The following is an 18,976-nucleotide window of genomic DNA, read 5'->3' as shown; positions in this document are numbered from 1 at the left end:
TGTGTGTGGGGGTATCTGTGTCTCCGTATCTGAGTGTGTGAGGGGAAGAGTATCTGCGTGTCTTTAAGTATGCATGCGTGCAGACATCTGTCTTTCTGTATCTGAGTGAGTGTGAGTGCGAGAATCTGTGTCTACATCGAAGTATGCGTGTATGTGTGTGAGGGGGTGTCTGTGCATGTCTGCGTGTGTGTGTGTGTGTGTGTTGTATCTGTATCTCTGTATCTGACTGTGTGTATGTGGGTATCTGTGTGTCTGGATCTGAGTGTGCATGTGGGTGCAGGTATCTCTGTTTCTGTATCTGAGTTGTGTGTGTGTTGGGGGCGGGGGGGAGTATCGTGTGTGCCCTTGCCTTGTTCCTGGTCTCACATGTGTGCATGAGCATGTGCATCTCTCTCCGCAGAGTGAAGCTCTGGGCTGACGCCATTGGCCGAGATCTGTACGACACCGCGACCAAGTTTTCAGGCTCCCTCTTACTGCAGAAGGTCAGTAGCCTCCTCTGGGGAGCTCCAGGTGGGGGGTGAGCAGCGGGCGGTTAGGCAGACAGGGACCCTTTCCTTTGGGGAAGGAGAGTTCCAGTTGTCCCATTGTCTGCTGTGTGGGGTCTTCAAGACCCATCTGGTCCAATCCCTTATGATTCACCCAGAGAAACTGAGGCCCAGGGCAGACTCCACCCCCACATCAGGCGAGAGAAGCGGGAGCTCTGGGAAGCAAGTACCAGGATGAAATCAGATGGCAACGAGACGGTGTGGGGGGTGGGGGTATAAAAGGGAGGGGCGCCCCCGACACCTGGCCTGGCTTGCCTGCCTGCCAGCTGTGAAGGGGCTTGGCTGGAGAGGAAGGAAGAAAACTCAGGGGAGGGTACGTGGGACCAGAGAGCTCCCAGGTCTTAGAGGCAGGTGGGGGGCCAAGAAACCTTTTCCGGGTCTCCAAGCCTGCACATGTCCTCGAGTCCGATCCAGGTGAGAGATCTGTACCCACCCACATGCCACCTGGGGGCAGGGAGTAGGGCAGCGCCGGGCACTGTGACGGCAGCCCCGCTCCCCCACCCCGCCCTGACCCAGGGTTTACTCACCTCTTCCTGAGTCTCGACACCTAGCAACCTTCTCTTGCAAGATGAAATGCCACCTCCTTCCCCTCTGACATTTACCACTCTGGGCCGGTTTTAATAATAGCTTGGAGTTGTCTATTATTACCATGCGCTTAGAACTTTGTATTCATGCTGGAGCGCTCGCTCGGCACCAGGCTCGAAGTAAGCAGCTCTTCGCCCTTTTGTGCTGGTATGTGAAGCACATCTCAAGCTTCTGAGCCGCCTCCCTACCTGCCTTCCTCGCCACCCACATACTCTGTGACTAGTGGGGTATCCTGCTCTCCGGTGGCCCCTGCAGCACATATAACAGTAACAGATAAGACCAACCTTCCAATAGACCCCCCCCCCCACACACACACACACAGCACTTTCTCATTCTGCTTTCCATTTGTGGCATCCACGGCGGGAGAGAAAGACAGAATAATGGTTACAAGGCCATCTGGGGAGAAACAGCCTCCTGGCCTGTGAAGTCTGGCGCCACCTCGACAGCCACCTCTGATAACCAGGAACTTGCTAGGGTCACATGAGCTGAGCCGTCAGACCTGGGCGACCCACACCCCTGTGACAAACGGTTTCCCACAGGCCCAGAGGAACTGCAAAGTCAACTCCCTTGTGTCCTGAGCTCCCGGGCAGCGTAGCAGGTGGTGGGGGTGGGCATGGTGCCTGCAAGGACGTGAACGGAAGTTCAGGGAGGATTCCCAGTTTCCGGGGATTGGGGCCGGGCAAAGAATATGGGATTTGCATCCCTGGCTTTGTGTTTCTGGGAAAGTATAGTGACCTCTCTGAGCCTCAGTCTCTGAAGGCTCTTCACAGTGGAGTGCCCAGACAGAGCCCCTGGAAGAGACAGGACTTGTGATAAAGGACAGATGTTAAGGGCTGGAGTGGGTAGGATATTTGCCTTTAATCACGCTGACCCTGACTCAGTCCCCAACACCCTGTATAGTTTCCTGAGCATTGCCAAGAGCAAGCCGTGAGCATCGCTGGATGTGGTCCAAAAACCAAGAAAGGAAGAGAGAGAAACAGAGACAGAGAGACAGAGAGAGACAGAGAGACAGAGAGGGCTGTGCATGTTAGCAGGGGAAGAGACTCATTTGATTCATGGGGAGAATGGCAGCATTTATGCGCCTTGGATAGGACCAGGGAGAGGGGGGAAGTAGCCCAATCCTGATGCCACGTGACCTCGTCCCCCTGTGCCCATGTTCCTGGACAGAAATACAAGGATGTGGAGCCCAGCCTGGGGATCCAGGAGGTGGATGGGCTGGAGCTGGTGCGGAAGTTCTCGGAGGACATGGAGACCATGCTGCTCAGGAAGGTGGAGGCCATCAAGGTACACGCCGCCCAGCCTGCGACCCCCAGGTCACATTTCCCACCTTGCAGGCAGAAGCAGCTCCTGATGCCCAGGAGCCAAAAGAGACGTGTGGGGAATCAGAGGGCATGGGTGGGGGGACTGAGCCCCACCCTCCAGGAAAACCATAGCAAGGTGACCACCCACAGAGCCGGGGTGGGCTTCATCTCCCGCCCTGGAGGGCTGTACTCCCCCAGGCCTGGGAGCGGAGGAAGAAAGGATGGGGTGAAGGGGCTGTGATGGAAGCAGGGGGAGCCAAGCACCCATCTCCCTCACTCCCTGCATCCCCCCGGCCCTGAGGGACCCCGGGCTCAATGAATCACCTGCCGTCTCTGCGACAGCCGGGTGGCTGTGGGGCCCTGGCCAGCCTGCAGAGGTCTGTGGCTTCCGGGTGTGCTCAGCCAGAAGCCTGCCCCTCCCGGGCCAGGGCCCTCTCCCCAGTGATGTTTGGGAACCCAAAAGGCTGGGGTGGAGACCGCACTGCAGCCCGGGTGAGGGCGAGGAAGTGTGTAGGCATGTAGCAGCTGGCAGGGTGCGTGCTGCAGGGGTGCGGGGGGGGGGGCCCACAAACACATCCCCGGACGGACTCTTCCTCTCCAGGCTTTGGAACAAGGGACCTATAGGATCCAAAGTCAGTTGTAAGCTGCGTGGGGGCCAGAGAGCCCAACCTGGGCCACAGCACGAGCACCTGGGCCCACACACATGCCACAGTCCACAGGGGGTAACGTGCCTCTCTAGGTCAAGGGCAGCCCTGGACACAGCGAGTCCCCATGGCTGTGGGAGCACAAGCCCAGGGAGGCCAGCGCTGGGCTCCTGAGGGCTCCAGGTCCTCTCCCTGCAGCTCGCCCCAGAAAACTAACCAAGGAGCACGTGCTCTGCCCCTCTCCCAACACACACCCTGTTTCTCCCTAGGAGGCCTCGAGGTTCATTGCGCAGATCTTTCCACGGGAAAGCACGGAGGGAATTCCACCCAGTTCACAGCTGGACAGATAGAGGCCAAGAGCAACTGAGTAACATGCCAGACTAGAACTGCAGTTTCTCCCCTCTGCAGTTTTTGTGGAGGGATAATTGACTATCAAAACTGGCATCTATCTGGGGCTTGAGAGATAGTACAGCAGGGAGGGCACTTGCCTTGCACACTCCGACCTGGTTTCAATATCCGGCATTCCCAAAGGGTCCCCTGAGCACCACCAAGAGTGATTCCTGAATACAGAGCTGGAGTAATCCTTGAGCATCGCCAGGTGTGACCCAAAACAAAACAAAACAAGGCATCTCTCAAAGGCGACCATATATATTTTAACATGCCCACCTCGTGTCACAGCTGCCATTTGTTTCCAGATCCTAGTTATTTCCATATCTGTGATAAGAATGCCCACGAGGTACCATTATAGCAAGTTTTAAGTTTGCAATAGAATATTACCAACTAAAAATACTATTGCAGTGTGTATGTGCTAAAGAACTCAATCATCTTACAGAACTAAAATCTTGTACCCCTTGGCCAACAGCTCCCCAATTTCACCCTTTCCCCATTCAAGGGGCTGCCTCAGACTCACTATTTCTATGAGTTTGACTATTTCAGGGCCACCTCTAAGGGAGAATATACAATATTTGCTTTTCTACCTCTGGCTTATTTCATTTAGCATAGGATATTCCAGGTTCCACCTTGCTGTTCAAATGGAAGGATTTTCATCTTTTTAAAGACCAGATAATATATCATCTATATCTGTGATAAATACATGCCTTAAAAATATATTTATACATGGGGCCTATATAGACCAAATTGCATTTTCTCTATGCAAGGAGAATGTTCTGTTACTGCTTCCATACCTTGGCTGATATGAATAATGCCTCAATGGACATGAGCATGCCAAAATCTTTTCAAAATCTAGATTTTACTTTTCTTTAGATAGATATCCATTGCTGTATCATATGGTAGTTCTATTTTTAATATTTAGGGAAGCCTTCATACTGCTTTCCATATGGCAACAACACTAATTTATATCTGCCGATGAAAAGAATTCCCTTTTCTCTATGCCCTCATCCTGCTTTTGGGTTTTCTGATCACAGACATCCTAGCACATGTGAGATGAAGACTCTTGAGTTTTGGTTTGTAAATTTTCGAAAGGTTCATGAAGTTGAACACCTTTGCATATAACTTGTTCCTCTCTATATCTTCTTCAGAGAAAGGCCTACTCAGGTTTTGGGGGCACTTTTTAAAATTTTGTTTTTTGCAACCAGCAGTTCCTTATATTTCTATCATAGGTGTGGTTTGCAATATTGTCTCCCATTGTTGCAATTTTCACTTCCTTGAGTGTTTCCTTTGTTGTCCAGGAAACTTTTCTTTTGATCTGGTTGGTCCACTTTGTCTACTTTTGCTTTTGTTGCCTTTACTTTTGATATCATGTAAATGCATATTCTTAAAACACCATGTTGAAGAAGACTTTGCCCTATTTTCTTCTAGTAAGTTTAAGGGTTTTAGACCTATAGAACATAAGAACCTCATGCCTATACTGGGAACTTTTTCTGGGGCTGCCCCCAGCGGGGGTCAGGAATAACGCCTGGTTCTGTGCTCAGGGATCATTTTCAGAGCTTCTAGGGGGGTGCTTTGGCAATGCTGGAACTGAGCCAGTTTCTGCTGGACATAAGGAAGCCCAGTACTATCTCTCAACTCAAACATTGGACATTTTTAAAGCTACAGCTCATATTTTACTCTTTTTGGCCTCTTTCTCATCCCATATGCCAAATTATAGAGTTTTAAGAACACCTCTGTGCGTGCCTGTAGGCTGTGCCAGGGTTTAAGCTCAGAGCCTTGTGTTTGCCAGGCAAGCACTGCAAGTCACTGAACCTCTTTCAGATCTTCCTAGGATTAAGGGTTATTTTTGATTGAGCCACACTGGAAAGTGCTTAGGGGCTGCTCCTGGCTCAGGGATCACGCCTTACCGTGTTCACGGGGATCATAGTGGTGCTGTAGGTTGAACTGGAGTTGACCCCATGAAGGCACAAGCCTATCTCCTACACTATCTCTCCAGTCCCACATTTTGTGTTGAATTCTTCATATTATATAAGGATTCAATTTTTTTCTTGGGCCAGACACCATTTATTGAGAGTGTTATTCTCAGTACTTAACTGAGGATGTTCGATTTATTTCTCAACTCTCTATTCCCTCTTTATTGATCTATGTTTTTTGCCTGTACTGTACTACCTTGATTACTGTAGATCTTAAATATTTTGAAATCAGGAAGTGTGATGACTCCAACTTTGTTCTTACATACAAGTTACTTTGACGCTAGAAGTCGTTGCATTATCATACTCAAGTTAGGAGTGCTCTTTCAAATTCTGCAAAGAGTTAAACTGGGGTTCTGTTAAGGATTATATTGAATCTGTAGATTCCTTTAGAGCCTGTGAGCATTTCCTTAGGTATTATTGATAATTGACTGGAGGAATAGCACAGCAGGTAGGGCATTTGCTTTGCACACGGCCGACCCGGGTTTGATTCTTCCATCCCTCTCGGAGAGCCCGGCAAGCTACAGAGAGTATCCTGCCTGCACGGCAGAGCCTGGCAGGTTCCCCATAGCATATTCCATATGCCAAAAACAGTAACAGGTCTTACAATGGAGACGTTACTGGTGCCCACTCGAGCAAATAGATGATCAACCGGATGACAGTGCTACAGTGCTACATTACTGATAATTAAAAATGCATAGACTTAAATGGGGCTGGAGATGGCTCCAGGAACTGGAGCACTTGTTTAGCATATGAGAGGCCCAGATTTGGTCCCTGGAACCACATGATACTTAGAGTACTGCTAAGAAGAGACCTCAATAACTGAACATGATTTAAAAAAAAAGCCAGAAATAGTCAAAAGGAGAAAAGGTACATATTTAAGGTGAAGAACATGATATTAATTCTTCCAGTACATGAGCACAGATATATTTTCGTTATTCTACAAGACTTACATAGTTCCCATAATAATTTATTTTTGATGGGGGGGTGTCCCTTATTGTGCTCAGGGATTTCTCCTGGTCTGTGTTTAGGAATCATTCCTGGCAGGGCTGAGGGTGGTACTGGAAACCAAACTTGGGTCAGCTGCATGCAAGACAACTAAATGACTTACTATAATATTTCTCTGCTCCCTACGATAGTTTGTGATGCTGGTCTCAATTTTTGGTAGTAAATCCACCTAATGTAAATTGTAAATATATAAAATACAAATAAATGTCATTGTTTATTTATACAAACCAGTTTGAAGTCAATGGTTACATGGTATCAAGTATATTTGCAATGTTTTACAACATCATCATTATCTAATTCTAGAACTTTTTTTTTTTTGCTTTTTGGGTCACACCTGGAGATGCACAGGGGTTACTCCTGGCTCATGCACTCAGGAATCACTCCTGGCAGTGCTCAGGGATATGGGATGCTGGGAATCGAACCCGGGTCAACCGCGTGCAAGGCAAACGCCCTACCCGCTGTGCTATTGCTCCAGCCCCTAATTCTAGAACTTTTTATTAAACCCAAACAGAACCTACTAAGCAGTGGCTGGAGAGACAGTATAGTGGGTATGGCACTTGCCTTGCATGTAGCCAGTCCAGGTTCTACCCCAGGCACTCTATAGGGTCCCCTGAGCCAGGCAGGAGTGACCCAAGGGTGCAGAGCCAGGAGCAAGTCCTGAACACATCTGGGTGTAGCCTGCAAACCAAGAACCTACTAATCAGTCATCCCTCATTCCATCCACCTCTTGGCTCCTGACAACCACTTATCTTCTTCCTGTCAATCAAGTTTCCTATTCTAGATATTTTATGTAAATGGAATCATACAATATGCAAGTTTCTAGATTCTACCAGTTTAACCTAATCTTTTATAAGTTCATCCATGTTTTATCACGTATCAAAACTCATTCTTTTTAATTACTGAATAATATTCCATTTTGTAAATATCCCAGTTTTGTTTAACTGTTCATCAATAGATATGGATTTAGACTGTTCCAAATTTCTGGTTAGTGAATATATATATATAATTTTTAATATATGAGCATTATATATTTACATGCATCATATACTCTATACACACGAACCTATATATATTTATAAACATAAACATACATTTTAGTTTTCTTGATTTTGGGGTCATGCCCATCAATGATTAAGATCTACTTCCTTCTCAGTGTTTGAGGGCAGTGTCACTCCTGGAGGTACTCAGGGAACCCTGCAGTGCTGGGGAGAGAACCTAGGTTCTTGCATGCAAAATATGTGTTCGAGCCCCTTGAGCGATCTCCCCGTCCCTTCTGATTTTCGTTTTAAAGAACAGTTTCAAGTTGAAAATAAATTGCAGAGAATGTACAGAGAGTTCCCTTTCTATACCTGCTGCCCCCCCACCCCATACAGGACCTCAGCTGCAGATACATTTGTTATACTCCATGAACCTACAGTGATGCCTCATGATCACCCAACAAGCACTGTGCATCGGGGTTCATTTGAAGTTATGCATTCTGCACATTTTAACAAATGAAAATGACATGGATATCTCACTAGAGAGCATGCAAGACAAGAGCATTCTTCTAAAGGGGCTTCTGTTACCTGCCCATGCATTCCTCACTTTCCACGCCCTGACAACTACTGTCTCTCTCTTGCTTTGCCTTTTCCAAAATTTCATGTAATTGACTGCACAAAGAAACCATGGTGCATACACACCATGGAATACTTCTTGGCTATCAGATAAAATGAAACCATGCAGTTTGCCTCTATGTGGATGGATCTGGAGAGCATCAAGCTGAGTGAAGTCAACCAGAAGGAGAGAGGCAGACACAGAATAACCTCTCTTGTGTGGGGCACATAAAGAAACATAGTAAGGGAACAGCATATGGATAAAGGCAATAGAAGCCAAGAGCTGGTCTACAGAACTGAGCTTACTGCAGGAGGTGTGGGGAGGTGGAGGCAGAGGATTCTGAGATAACATTGGGGGGAAGCAGACATTATGGGAAGATGGGGTGTTCAAATGCCCTATACATGAAACCCTATCACAAGCAGTATCATGGTACCTAAGGTTAAAAAAAAAGTATTGACGCCCAAACATGTTCTCTAGTTGGAATACAACCGGATTTGGCCTTTCAGCGGGTCTCTTTTCGCTTGGTAGTATGCACAAACATTTTGGCTATTGGAAAGAGAGATTCTGAACACAGTCAATAAGCTCTTGTTTGCATACCTGCTCTCAGTTCCCTGGGCACCTCATGGACTGACACATAATGAGGTTGGTGCCGGAGCAACTGTACAGCAGGGAGGGCGTTTGCCTTGCACACAGTCAACCCAGGTTCGATCCCCAGCATCCCATACGGTCCCCCAAGCACCACCAGGAGTAATTCCTGAGTGCAGAGCCAGAAGGAAACCCTGAGCATCGCCAGGTGTGACCCAAAAAGCCAAAATAAATTTTAAAAAAAGTGAAACGTAATGAGCTCCCCAGACCTTCCTTGGCCCACTCATTCTCTTTGTGCTCCTGTCCACTCATTCTCTTTGTGCTCCTGTCATCCAGAGTCTGGTAGAGGCTGCCGAGGAGGCTGACCTGAAGCATGAATTCAACGAATCGCTGGTGGTGAGTCTTCCTGCTTGCAGAGTGCTGCTCGGAGTGGCTAGTGACTCATTCCTCTACTTACCCAAGGCCAGGGACATCTGAAAACAGGCCATAGTGTGTGTGTGTGTGTGTGTGTGTGTGTGTGTGTGTGTGTGTGTGTTAGCTGCCAGTGTGCACTAGCATCCATTCTGGAGCCTGACTATGAAACACTCTCTAGTCTTTTGAGAAGGGACTTATGAATCAGATGCCAGAGGTGAGATCAAAACCTACCCCCCGCAAAAAAATGAGGGGGATGGGAGGGCAAGTCAACAACAATTCACTCATTTGATGGATGTTTGTTATTCAACCATGATATATGAGCCTCTGCAGAAATAAAAAGGTATGGATATCTGCTTTTTATTCTTCTCAAGAAGACAGAAAGGATACCCGCAGAGCCAGTGTTTCGGATAAGACGCGTCCAAGTTCCTACGGAGGGGTCGTGTTGAGTCTGCAGAGGCACAGAGACTTCCATAGACCTAGGGCGGGTTGCAGTGAGGGTTGGGCCTTGAGTTGAGTGCAGAGAGCCAGCAAAGGCAGAGGTGGGGTTTCTAGGTGAAGGAAAATCAAAGGCACGGACATAAGAATATGCAAAATCGAGGAATTTGTGAGGAGTCCACACTGCATCCTGGGGAGGAGGAGGCAGAGAGTGACTGTGGGAAGATCGGAATCTTTTTCCAGCCTGCAATGGCACCACTGTGGGGTGTGGGCAGGGGAGGGCAGACAGTGTGCTTAGGCGCTAATGCCGGCTGCCACACCATGGCAGGGGGCAGGAGAGAGGGCATGGCATGGAGACCGGTCAGGATCTATGATGGAGGGGGCCAGAGCGATAGCACAGCGGGTAGGGCATTTGCCTTGCACACGGTGGACCCGAGTTCAATTCCCGGCATCCCATATGGTGCCCTGAGCAACACTTTGAGTAATTCCCGTGCAGAGCCAGAAGTAACCCCAAGCATCTCCAGGCAGGACCCAAAAAAGTAAAAAATCAAAATAAAATTTTTTGAAACATCTATTTAAAAAAAAAAAAAAAGATCTGTGATGGAGGAAGCAGAGAAGAGGGTTTCCGGGAGCTCTCGTGTGGGAGTCAGGCCCAGCCCCCAACATTGCAGATTTCTACCTCCTTCCCAGAAAGATGCAGCCACTGCTGTTTCTTTCTTTTTAAATTTTTTTTTATTTTATAAGGTGGTTCACAATATTTGATTACAGTTAATATTAAAACACCAATCTCACCACCATTACACTTTCCCACCACCAAATTTGGGGTGTTTCTATCCCACGCCCCAATCCTTGTCCCAAAGCACAATCAAAATAATATGTTTTGTATTGTCTGTTATGGAAAACCGCTGAAAATACTACAAAAGAAGTATCCCTAGAGGAGACAGTGTGAAGATTGCTCTATTTTAGCAGGGACCATTAAGACATTCTTTAGAATATCACTAACATGCTGTTTAAAGGTTGAGTGATGTGAGCTTTCATATATATATCTGAAACTATGTATATATGCATATATATTTTTTCCTCTTTGATTTGCTGCCTACTATTTGAACCCCATCAAATGTGGTGTGGGACTTATGGAGAATGGGTAGGGAGTGTCTTATGATGTGTCATTTGCGGCCACACAGTCCAAGAATACATTCACTCATAAGTGAGGCTCGGCCCGAGCGTGTGGGAAACGGTGGTCGGGTTCTGGAGGTTTTCAGTTGCCGGGGCTGGGCCCCTTGGGGCGGGGACAGCTCTCACCCACCCCCTTCTGGGGTGCCCCGAGTGAAGCACACAGCTGTTTCTTAAGGAGAATCCATCACTAAGGGTACCCCAACCCTCCCCTCACCCTTTCTCTCACTCTATCTCACTCTCTAACATCCACTAATTTAATCACCTTGTTCCGGCAAGCAGCCAGTCCAGCCAGCCATCTCCCCTCCAGCAATGATCTAGATATGTGCTCGCCCTGAATCCTTTGGATCGCTGTCTGACTTCCCCCCGGCATCTGGGTGCTCTCAGCCTATCCCCCACCATCGCCGTTGCTCACTGCTGAGCCCTGTCACCCCTACAGCACCTCGTCTCTCTCCCTCTGTCTGTCCCAGCTGTCCTCTTCTCCATCCAACCTCCTCCGCTCTGCTCCCTCTGCCCCTAGTTCGACTATTACAACTCGGTGCTCATCAACGAGAGAGACGAGGAGGGCAACTACGTGGAGCTGGGGGCAGAGTTCGTCCTGGAGCCCAACGCGCACTTCAGCAACCAGCCGGTGAACACCTCCATGAGCAGCGTGCAGCTGCCCACCAATGTGTACAACAAAGGTGCCGCCCGCCCTGCTCCCATTAAATTCATTACATTTGATTTATGAAAAGGGGGTGCCTCCCGTAGCTGAGATGCCCTGTCGAAGAAGGAGAGAGATGAATGAACGTGAACTTGGATTGCGAGGCAAGGTTGTGTTCCTGGGTGAGAGGTGACAAGTGAGAAGTGCAAGGACATCATTCTGGCACCGTGTGTGTGTGTGTGTGTGTGTGTGTGTGTGTGTGTTCGTGGAGAAGATGTGATCTCTGTTACTTACAGAACCTCCCTCAAATCCCGCTCTTTATTTCTTTATTCTGGGGGTCTTAGGCACATGGGGAAGGGTTCAGGGGCTAATTCCAGCTAGGGGAGTAGCTCAAATGTCACTCCTGATGGCGCTCAGGGATCTTACATGGTGCCAGAGATTGAACTGGGGTCAGCCCCCTGCAAAGTGAATGTCTTAGCCCTTGTACTAGCTCTGACTCAAACGTTGTTACTGTTTGGGTATTTTGGGGTGATGTGGGAGGCGGGGGGCAGGGAGCAAGCTGGGGCCTCTGGCATGCAGAACATGTGCTCCAGCCCACTGAACTCTCTGTCTCTCTGGCTCTTCATTTCACCCTTTAGATCCAGACATTTTAAATGGAGTCTACATGTCTGAAGCCTTGAACCCTGTTTTTGTGGAAAACTTTCAGAGAGACCCAACACTGACATGGCAATATTTTGGCAGCTCAACTGGGTTCTTCAGAATCTATCCTGGTAAGGATAGTCAGTCTCATCTCCATGGCTTCTGCTCTGTGAGTAAGGCAGCAGACACCTGACTGAGGAAATCAGAGATCCAGGGATCTCTGTGTGGCCCTCCCATGCAAAAGCTGCACACCTTGGCATTCCTCCCAACAAGGAAGGGTTCCCATCCATTCAATAAATGGCTGTTGAGTGAATAAAACCCCCAAACACAGGTCCCCCAAATGCTCACATTGAATTGGACTATGAAAAGTATCGTGGAAGATGCAGAGGAGGACAAAACAGTTCTTGATTTTAAGAATTTTATATCATAGGGGGCTGGAGCAATAGCCCAGAGGGTAGGGTGTTTGCCTTGCATGCCTGGGTTCAATTCCCAGCATCCCATATTGTCCCCTGAGCACCTCCAGGAGTGATTCCTGAGTGCAGAGCCAGCAGTAATCCCTGTGCATCACCAGGTGTGACCCAAAAAGCCAAAAATTTAAAAAAGAAAGAAAGAAAGAAAGAAAGAAAGAAAGAAAGAAAGAAAGAGAGAGAGAGAGAGAGAGAGAGAGAAAGAAAGAAAGAAAGAAAGAAAGAAAGAAAGAAAGAAAGAAAGAAAGAAAGAAAGAAAGAAAGAAAGAAAGAAAGAAAGAAAGAAAGAAAGAAAGAAAGAAAGAAAGAAAGAAAGAAAGAAAGAAAGAAAGAAAGAAAGAAAGAAAAAGAAAGAAAATGAGGATCCAGTGATATCTTACAGGGGCTAGAGAGCCCGCCCTGCATGCGGCTGACAATGATTCAATTACCCAACACCACATACCCTGAGCCCTGCCAGGAATGATTCCTGAGCACAGAACCAGGAGTAATTCCAAAGTATTGCCAGATACTGCCCCCACCAAAGAAATTGAAAGTAGAAAACAAACAAAAAAATCTATCACAAAATTTGCTATAGTTTTACCTTTTGTTACTTCCCATTAAAAATAATGCATTCCCACATTTTGCTCCAATCCATTTTACGCTCTAGAAAGTTTCTAAATGGTCATATTCTGAGATTGGAACCAGAATAATCCGAAAGAAGCCCCTCTATATCCTTCAGCTAGAAAAGCCAAGCCGGCTTGGAGGCTCTGTTCCACGCATAAATTCCTGGCACTTTAAATAGGGTCCTGCCTGTGAGATGAACCCCAGCTCTGTGCCTGCGTACTCTGGTTGGCCAGTGTCCCTCCATCAGGGGGACCTCGCACCTCACCACTGACTCAGCTCATAGGATGCCACAGGATGGTCCCTGCCCACCCCCCACACACACCCCAGGTGCACCCAGCTTCCGGAGTACCCATGAGGTGATGCTAGATGCAGCCTTGGTTCCCTTAGGCATCAAATGGACGCCGGATGAGAATGGAGTTGTTACCTTCGACTGCCGGAACCGAGGCTGGTAAGTGCTCTCGGGGAGAACTCTCAGTGTCGGCGATTTCCCTTCTAGCCCTTGGGATTTGTGTCATTTTCTTCCAGTCCCTGCCCCTCCCGCCCACCTCCAGGAGCCCAGGTATGTGGACTCCTACCCTCGCCCCACCCCGCCAAGGAGGCAGCAGTATCTTCTCCCTGTTCTCTCAGTTGCCCTGGCCCAAGGACGATTAGTTGACCTTCCCGAAGCAGGCTTTCCTCCTGACCAGGGTGCTATCTCCAGGCAGCCCTCTGCCAGCTCCGCTTCGCTTGGTGCTCCCTCCCTGGGCTTCACTGACAGACGCAGAGTGCGGGAGGCAGCTAGCACTTGCCCTTCTGGCGGCTGCAGGCACCTCCAAGAGCCCTGCCTGGTTCAAGCTCAGTTTACCACCAGGACTTGAAGCTTTTTCCTCCTGATAGGTTGCCACGTGGCCACATTCCCAGCCCAGTTGCTTCAGAACTGTGCTCAATGGTTTGCATCGCTGGAGTCTGAATACAGTGTTCAACTGTATTCAAACTGTATTCTCATTCAGAGAATCCGAAGAGAAGATCAGAGAGATAGCACATGGGACAAAGCACTGGCCTTGTGTGTGGCCAATCCTGGTTCAATCCCTAGGATTGCATAGGGTCCCCCTGAGCACTGTTAGGAGAGATCCCTGAGCAAAAAGCCAGGAGTGATCCCTGATCACTGCCTGAAGAAGAGAGGGAGGGAGGGATGGAGGAAGGGAGAGAGGAAAGGGAGGGAGGGAGGGAAGGAGAGAAAGAAAGAGAAAGAAAAAGAAGAGAAAGAGACAGAAAGGGACAGAAAAAGGATGAAAGAAAGAGAAGGAGAATGAGAAAGAGAAGGAAAGAAGGGAGGAAGAGAGGGAGGAAGGGAGGATGGAAGGAAGGAAGGAAGGAAGGAAGGAAGGAAGGAAGGAAGGAAGGAAGGAAGGAAGGAAGGAAGGAAGGAAGGAAGGAAGGAAGGAAGGAAGGAAGGAAGGAAGTTGGTTAGAGCAGAAATAACTGAAGACTGTCACATGGTTGTTCTGGCCTCTGTTTCGCCTCACAGGCCTGTGTCTCTCTTCCTGCTAAAGGTATATCCAGGCCGCTACCTCCCCAAGGACATTGTGATTCTGGTGGACACGAGTGGCAGTATGAAGGGGCTCCGCATGGCTATTGCCAAGCACACCATCACCACCATCTTGGACACGCTGGGAGAGAACGACTTTGTTAATATCATTGCGGTCAGTGGCTGGTCGTGGGGAGCACTCACCTGTCCGGTGCAGGGCGGGGAGATGGCCTTCGGCCTGTACTGGAATGCTAGTTACACAGAAAATCGCTGAGTTGTTTAATCCTGTGGGATGATGCTCTTGTTTAAAGCTGGGACTACTAACTTATGGTCGGACCAAAGGTGATTTTCTATGAGATGGTCAGAGGTGTGCCCATTTTCCCGAATTCATATAGTGCATCTGTTTCTCAGGTGAGTGCAGGATAGAAGAAAGAAAGAAAGAAAGAAAGAAAGAAAGAAAGAAAGAAAGAAAGAAAGAAAGAAAGAAAGAAAGAAAGAAAGAAAGAAAGAAAGAAAGAAAGAAAGAAAGAAAGAAAGAAAGAAGAAGAAAGAAAGAAAGAAAGAAAGGAAGGAAGGAAGGAAGGAAGGAAGGAAGGAAGGAAGGAAGGAAGGAAGAAGAAGAAAGAAAGAAAGAAAGAAAGAAAGAAAGAAAGAAAGAAAGAAAGAAAGAAAGAAAGAAAGAAAGAGAGAAAGAGAGAAAGAAAGAGAGAGAGAAAGAGAGAGAGAAAGAGAGAAAGAAAGGAAGGAAGGAAGGAAGGAAGGAAGGAAGGAAGGAAGGAAGGAAGGAAGGAAGGAAGGAAGGAAGGAAGGAAGGAAGGAAGAGATGGAAAGAGGGAGGGAGGGAGGGAGGGGAGGAGGAAGAGAGGAAGGGAGGAGAGAAGTGGCTATGATCATTCATTGATTACTGTTCACAGTGGAAAGATCATAATAAATGCAAGAATTAAAGGAGAGAGAACAGTCTAATCTGCACGCAGGGATCAGGGAGGGTCTGCAGAGAGAAGTTTGGGGTTCCCAGGAAAGGGGTTTGCCTCAGTTAGGGAGAAAGACAAGGAACCCTCAATGACTTCAGGGTTCAGTTCAGCCACCCCAGCACGTGGCCAGGGACCAGGATTTAAAGGCAGGTTTGTAGAGAGAAGGCCCTGCTGCTCTCCAGTGTTCTCTCTACTAAAAGAATTACACCAGGCATAGGGATTCCAGGGCCGTACTATACAGGTGTCTGGGCGACCCCAGCCCCAGTCACCCTTGGCATTGCCTGAGTGTTAGAATTAGCCCCTGACTTTAAAACGGACCTGTCTGCCCCACCCTTGCAGTACAACGATTACATCTACTACATCGAGCCCTGTTTCAAAGGCATCCTCGTACAGGCCGACCGGGACAACCGGGAGGTAAGTGTCCCCCGAGGCGGTGCTCAGAGCCCTGCTCAGGTGTGGCAGGCTGTGTGGGGAGCGGGTTGGGGCGGGGGGGGGGGGGGGGCATGGAGGCCTGATGCAAAGTGGCTCCCACAACGCCGGCAAGGAGGCGGGGCCTGGCGGCGGGGCCTGGCGCAGCGCAGTGAGGCTGCAGCCCCAGCACCCTCTAGCTCGCCCCTGACCGCCCTGTGTTCTGGAGTGGGAGGCAGGGCACACTCGCGCTGATGCGGGACGGGCTGCTCAGCTTCCCCTTCCTGTCCCCCACTGGTCCTTCCACTCAGCAGCCTGTGAGGGGCTTCTTGCCCGGAGCGATTTAAATGTCCTGGGGACAGCCCTGTCCTCCCGCCTTTTCAAAGGCCCAAAGGGAGAGGTTGTGGCTCGGTTTTGTCCTTTGGTTGGTGTGGGGGCCACACCCAGCAGCCTTCCGGGGCTGCTCCCAGTTCATTGTTTGAAGGAGCAGGTGGTGGGAATGAACTTGAAGCGTGCAGTCTAGCCTCGCGCCCTGCTATCTTGTTTATGGGTCAACACCCAGCATGCTCGGGGGATAAGCCCAGTGGGATGCAGGGGACCCTGTGAAGCTGGGGGGTGGCCTCCCACATGCCAAACACACGCTTAGACCCCTTGATCCATCTCCCTAGCCCATGTTTTTTGCTTGTCTGTTCAAGGGTACGTTTTTATGTTGCAGACCTGTCTTCTGCAAGGTGGGCTCAGGGTCTAGCGCTGCTTGCGCCCGGCCTCCCTGCTCCCTGGGGCCCTGGAGCTGTCCGTGATCTCTCCCGCAGAATCTCTGCTGAGTGAGGATGGTGACAGGCTCACCATGCCTCAGCTTGAAGTGCGGGTATTTGAGACACCTCTGTTCGGGGGGCCGGCACGGAAGTGGCAGGTCCCGTGCTCACATGCTCGCATCGTCCGGAATTCCAGACAAGTGGGGCTCAGGAGCCTCCAAAGTGAAGAAGGGCCACGGGGCTCCAGGCGCCACTCTGACCCTCCTCTCGCTCTCGCACCCCCGACAGCATTTCAAACAGCTGGTGGAGGGGCTGATGGTGAAAGGCGTGGGCATCGTGAACCGCGCCCTGAGCGAGGCCTTCAAGATCCTGAAGCAGGTGCAGGGCTGAGGAGGGTGGGGCTCCGTGGGCAGGCGCAGCAGCTCGGAGACAGGGCAGGGGCGCGCCTTGATGCCGTGGTCCCCGCTCCTCTCCCACACAGTTCCAGGAGGAGCAGCAGGGGAGTCTGTGCAACCAGGCCGTGATGCTGATCACCGACGGGGCGGTGGAGGACTATGAGCGCGTGCTGGAGGAGTGTAACTGGCCCGAACGCAAGGTCTGGGCACGGGCGGGGCCCGGCTCTCCTGCTGCAGAGGTGGGGAGAAGGCCAGAGTGAGAGCACAGCGGGGAGGGGATTTGCTTCGCACACTGCCAACGCAGGTGCGAGCCCCGGAATCCCCTAGGGCCCCCCCAAGCAATGCTAGGAGTCATTCCTGAGAGCAGACTCAGGATGAACCCCTAAACATTGCCAGGTGTGGCCAAAAAAATCAAAAAAGAAGAAGAAGAGAAAGAACCCAGACGTGGCGCTGGAGCCTTACTACTGCTTGTAAGGCACTTGCCTTGCGTGCAGTCGACTTAGGTTCGATTATTGCATCTCATCCGGTTCCCCCTGAACCCTGAACATAGATCCAGGTTAAGCTCTGAGCACCGCCAAATGTGGCCTCCCAAACAGAAAATAACAACAACAACAACAACAACCCAGGTCTGTCCTGAGTTTAACATGCTCTGCCTGGGGGCTGGGAAGACAGTGAGAGAGTACAGGGTCAGGGCACAGACCCTGCGTGCGTCCACCCCCAGCTCCTTCCCCCTCAGATGCACAGACACAGAGACCACCTGGGTACTGGGTACTGCCAGGTCTAGCCCTGGGGGACTGCAGTGTCACCATTTGCTCAGGCCCATTGCTGGCTGGGCGGTCAAGGACAGCAGGGAGTAGCCCCAGGGGCACCCGGAGTCCCGCTTGGGACACACTGTCCCCTCCTAAACCTAAGGGTACCCTTGGGGCATTTTCCCGTGGCCCAGGTTCCAGAGTCCCCTTGACTCCAGCCACGCAGGACTGAGAGCCAAACACCCAGGGTCTGAGACCAGAATCGCATTTGGAGACATGAAATTGTCCTTGCCCCCCGCACCTCCGCCACGGCCCCCAGTGAGTCCTGCAGACCTCTCTGATCCAAAGGGGCCAACTCGAGAACACTGGAGCCCCCACATTTCCTGAGACACCACACGTGACCAGGAAGTCAGGCTGCTGAGTCCCTCCCCGCCCTGTGTCTTGAGGCAGGTCCGGGTCTTCACCTATCTCATTGGGAGGGAAGTGACGTTTGCCGACCGCATGAAGTGGATCGCGTGCAACAACAAAGGCAAGTGGCGGGAGCCCCTGGCCTGGGGGAGCCCCTGGCCATAGGGTGCAGCTATGCAGGGAGCAAGGCGGGGGGGACAATGACAGTCTCTGCCCCTTCTTTTTTTGTTTGTTTTTAGCTTTATTTTTTTCAATCACAGTGAGATACAAAGTACCAAATTGTTCATGATTGGATTTTAGTCATAAAATGTTCCAACACCAATCCCTTCACTAGTGTACATTTCTACCAATGTCCCCAGTTTCCTCCCTGACCCCCACCCCCACATATCTCTATGGCAGGCAATTTCCTCCCCCACTCCCATCTTCTCTGTCTCTCTCTGTCTCTGTCTCCCTCTCTTCTCTCTGTCTCTGTCTCTGTCTCTCTCTATCTCTCTCTCTCTCTCTCTCTCTCTCTCTCTCTGGCATTATGATCTGTAATACAGATACTGAATGGTGATCATGTATATTCCTTCACCTACTTTCAACACTCAGTTCTTGTCCAGAGTGATCATTTCTAACTATTATTTTCGTACTGGCTCCTTTGGAAAAACAACAGCTGAAATATAGACTGTGCTCTACGGCTTTGTGTGCAGGCTTGACGACGCCCCCAGAGTCACTGAGGCATCTAAAATGAGACATGGAGGTTCAATCCAGTGTTGGCAGAAGAGAGATTTCAGTATAAAGCCTCT

The 18,976-nt window shown here is 49.8% G+C and overlaps 1 protein-coding gene across 1 annotated transcript in view; it reads left to right on the top strand.

Moving 5' to 3' along the window:
• The first annotated feature begins 351 nt into the window (after window positions 1-351).
• The window catches only part of CACNA2D4 (calcium voltage-gated channel auxiliary subunit alpha2delta 4), a 111,252-nt gene continuing 92,627 nt past the window's right edge, over window positions 352-18,976 (top strand). The window contains 12 exon segments of the mRNA XM_055141561.1: window positions 352-482; window positions 2,298-2,414; window positions 8,958-9,017; window positions 11,164-11,326; window positions 11,925-12,056; window positions 13,383-13,443; window positions 14,528-14,544; window positions 14,547-14,677; window positions 15,813-15,887; window positions 16,925-17,014; window positions 17,118-17,231; window positions 18,231-18,309. Coding sequence (XP_054997536.1) covers window positions 375-482; window positions 2,298-2,414; window positions 8,958-9,017; window positions 11,164-11,326; window positions 11,925-12,056; window positions 13,383-13,443; window positions 14,528-14,544; window positions 14,547-14,677; window positions 15,813-15,887; window positions 16,925-17,014; window positions 17,118-17,231; window positions 18,231-18,309 — 1,147 coding nt within the window. The 5' untranslated portion in view covers window positions 352-374.

The sequence above is a fragment of the Sorex araneus genome, chromosome 6, assembly GCF_027595985.1.
Source record: "Sorex araneus isolate mSorAra2 chromosome 6, mSorAra2.pri, whole genome shotgun sequence".
In the NCBI taxonomy this organism is placed as follows: Eukaryota; Metazoa; Chordata; class Mammalia; order Eulipotyphla; family Soricidae; genus Sorex; species Sorex araneus.
Note: the sequence above shows the minus strand (reverse complement) of the source record. Positions and strands in the feature narration are given on the sequence as shown.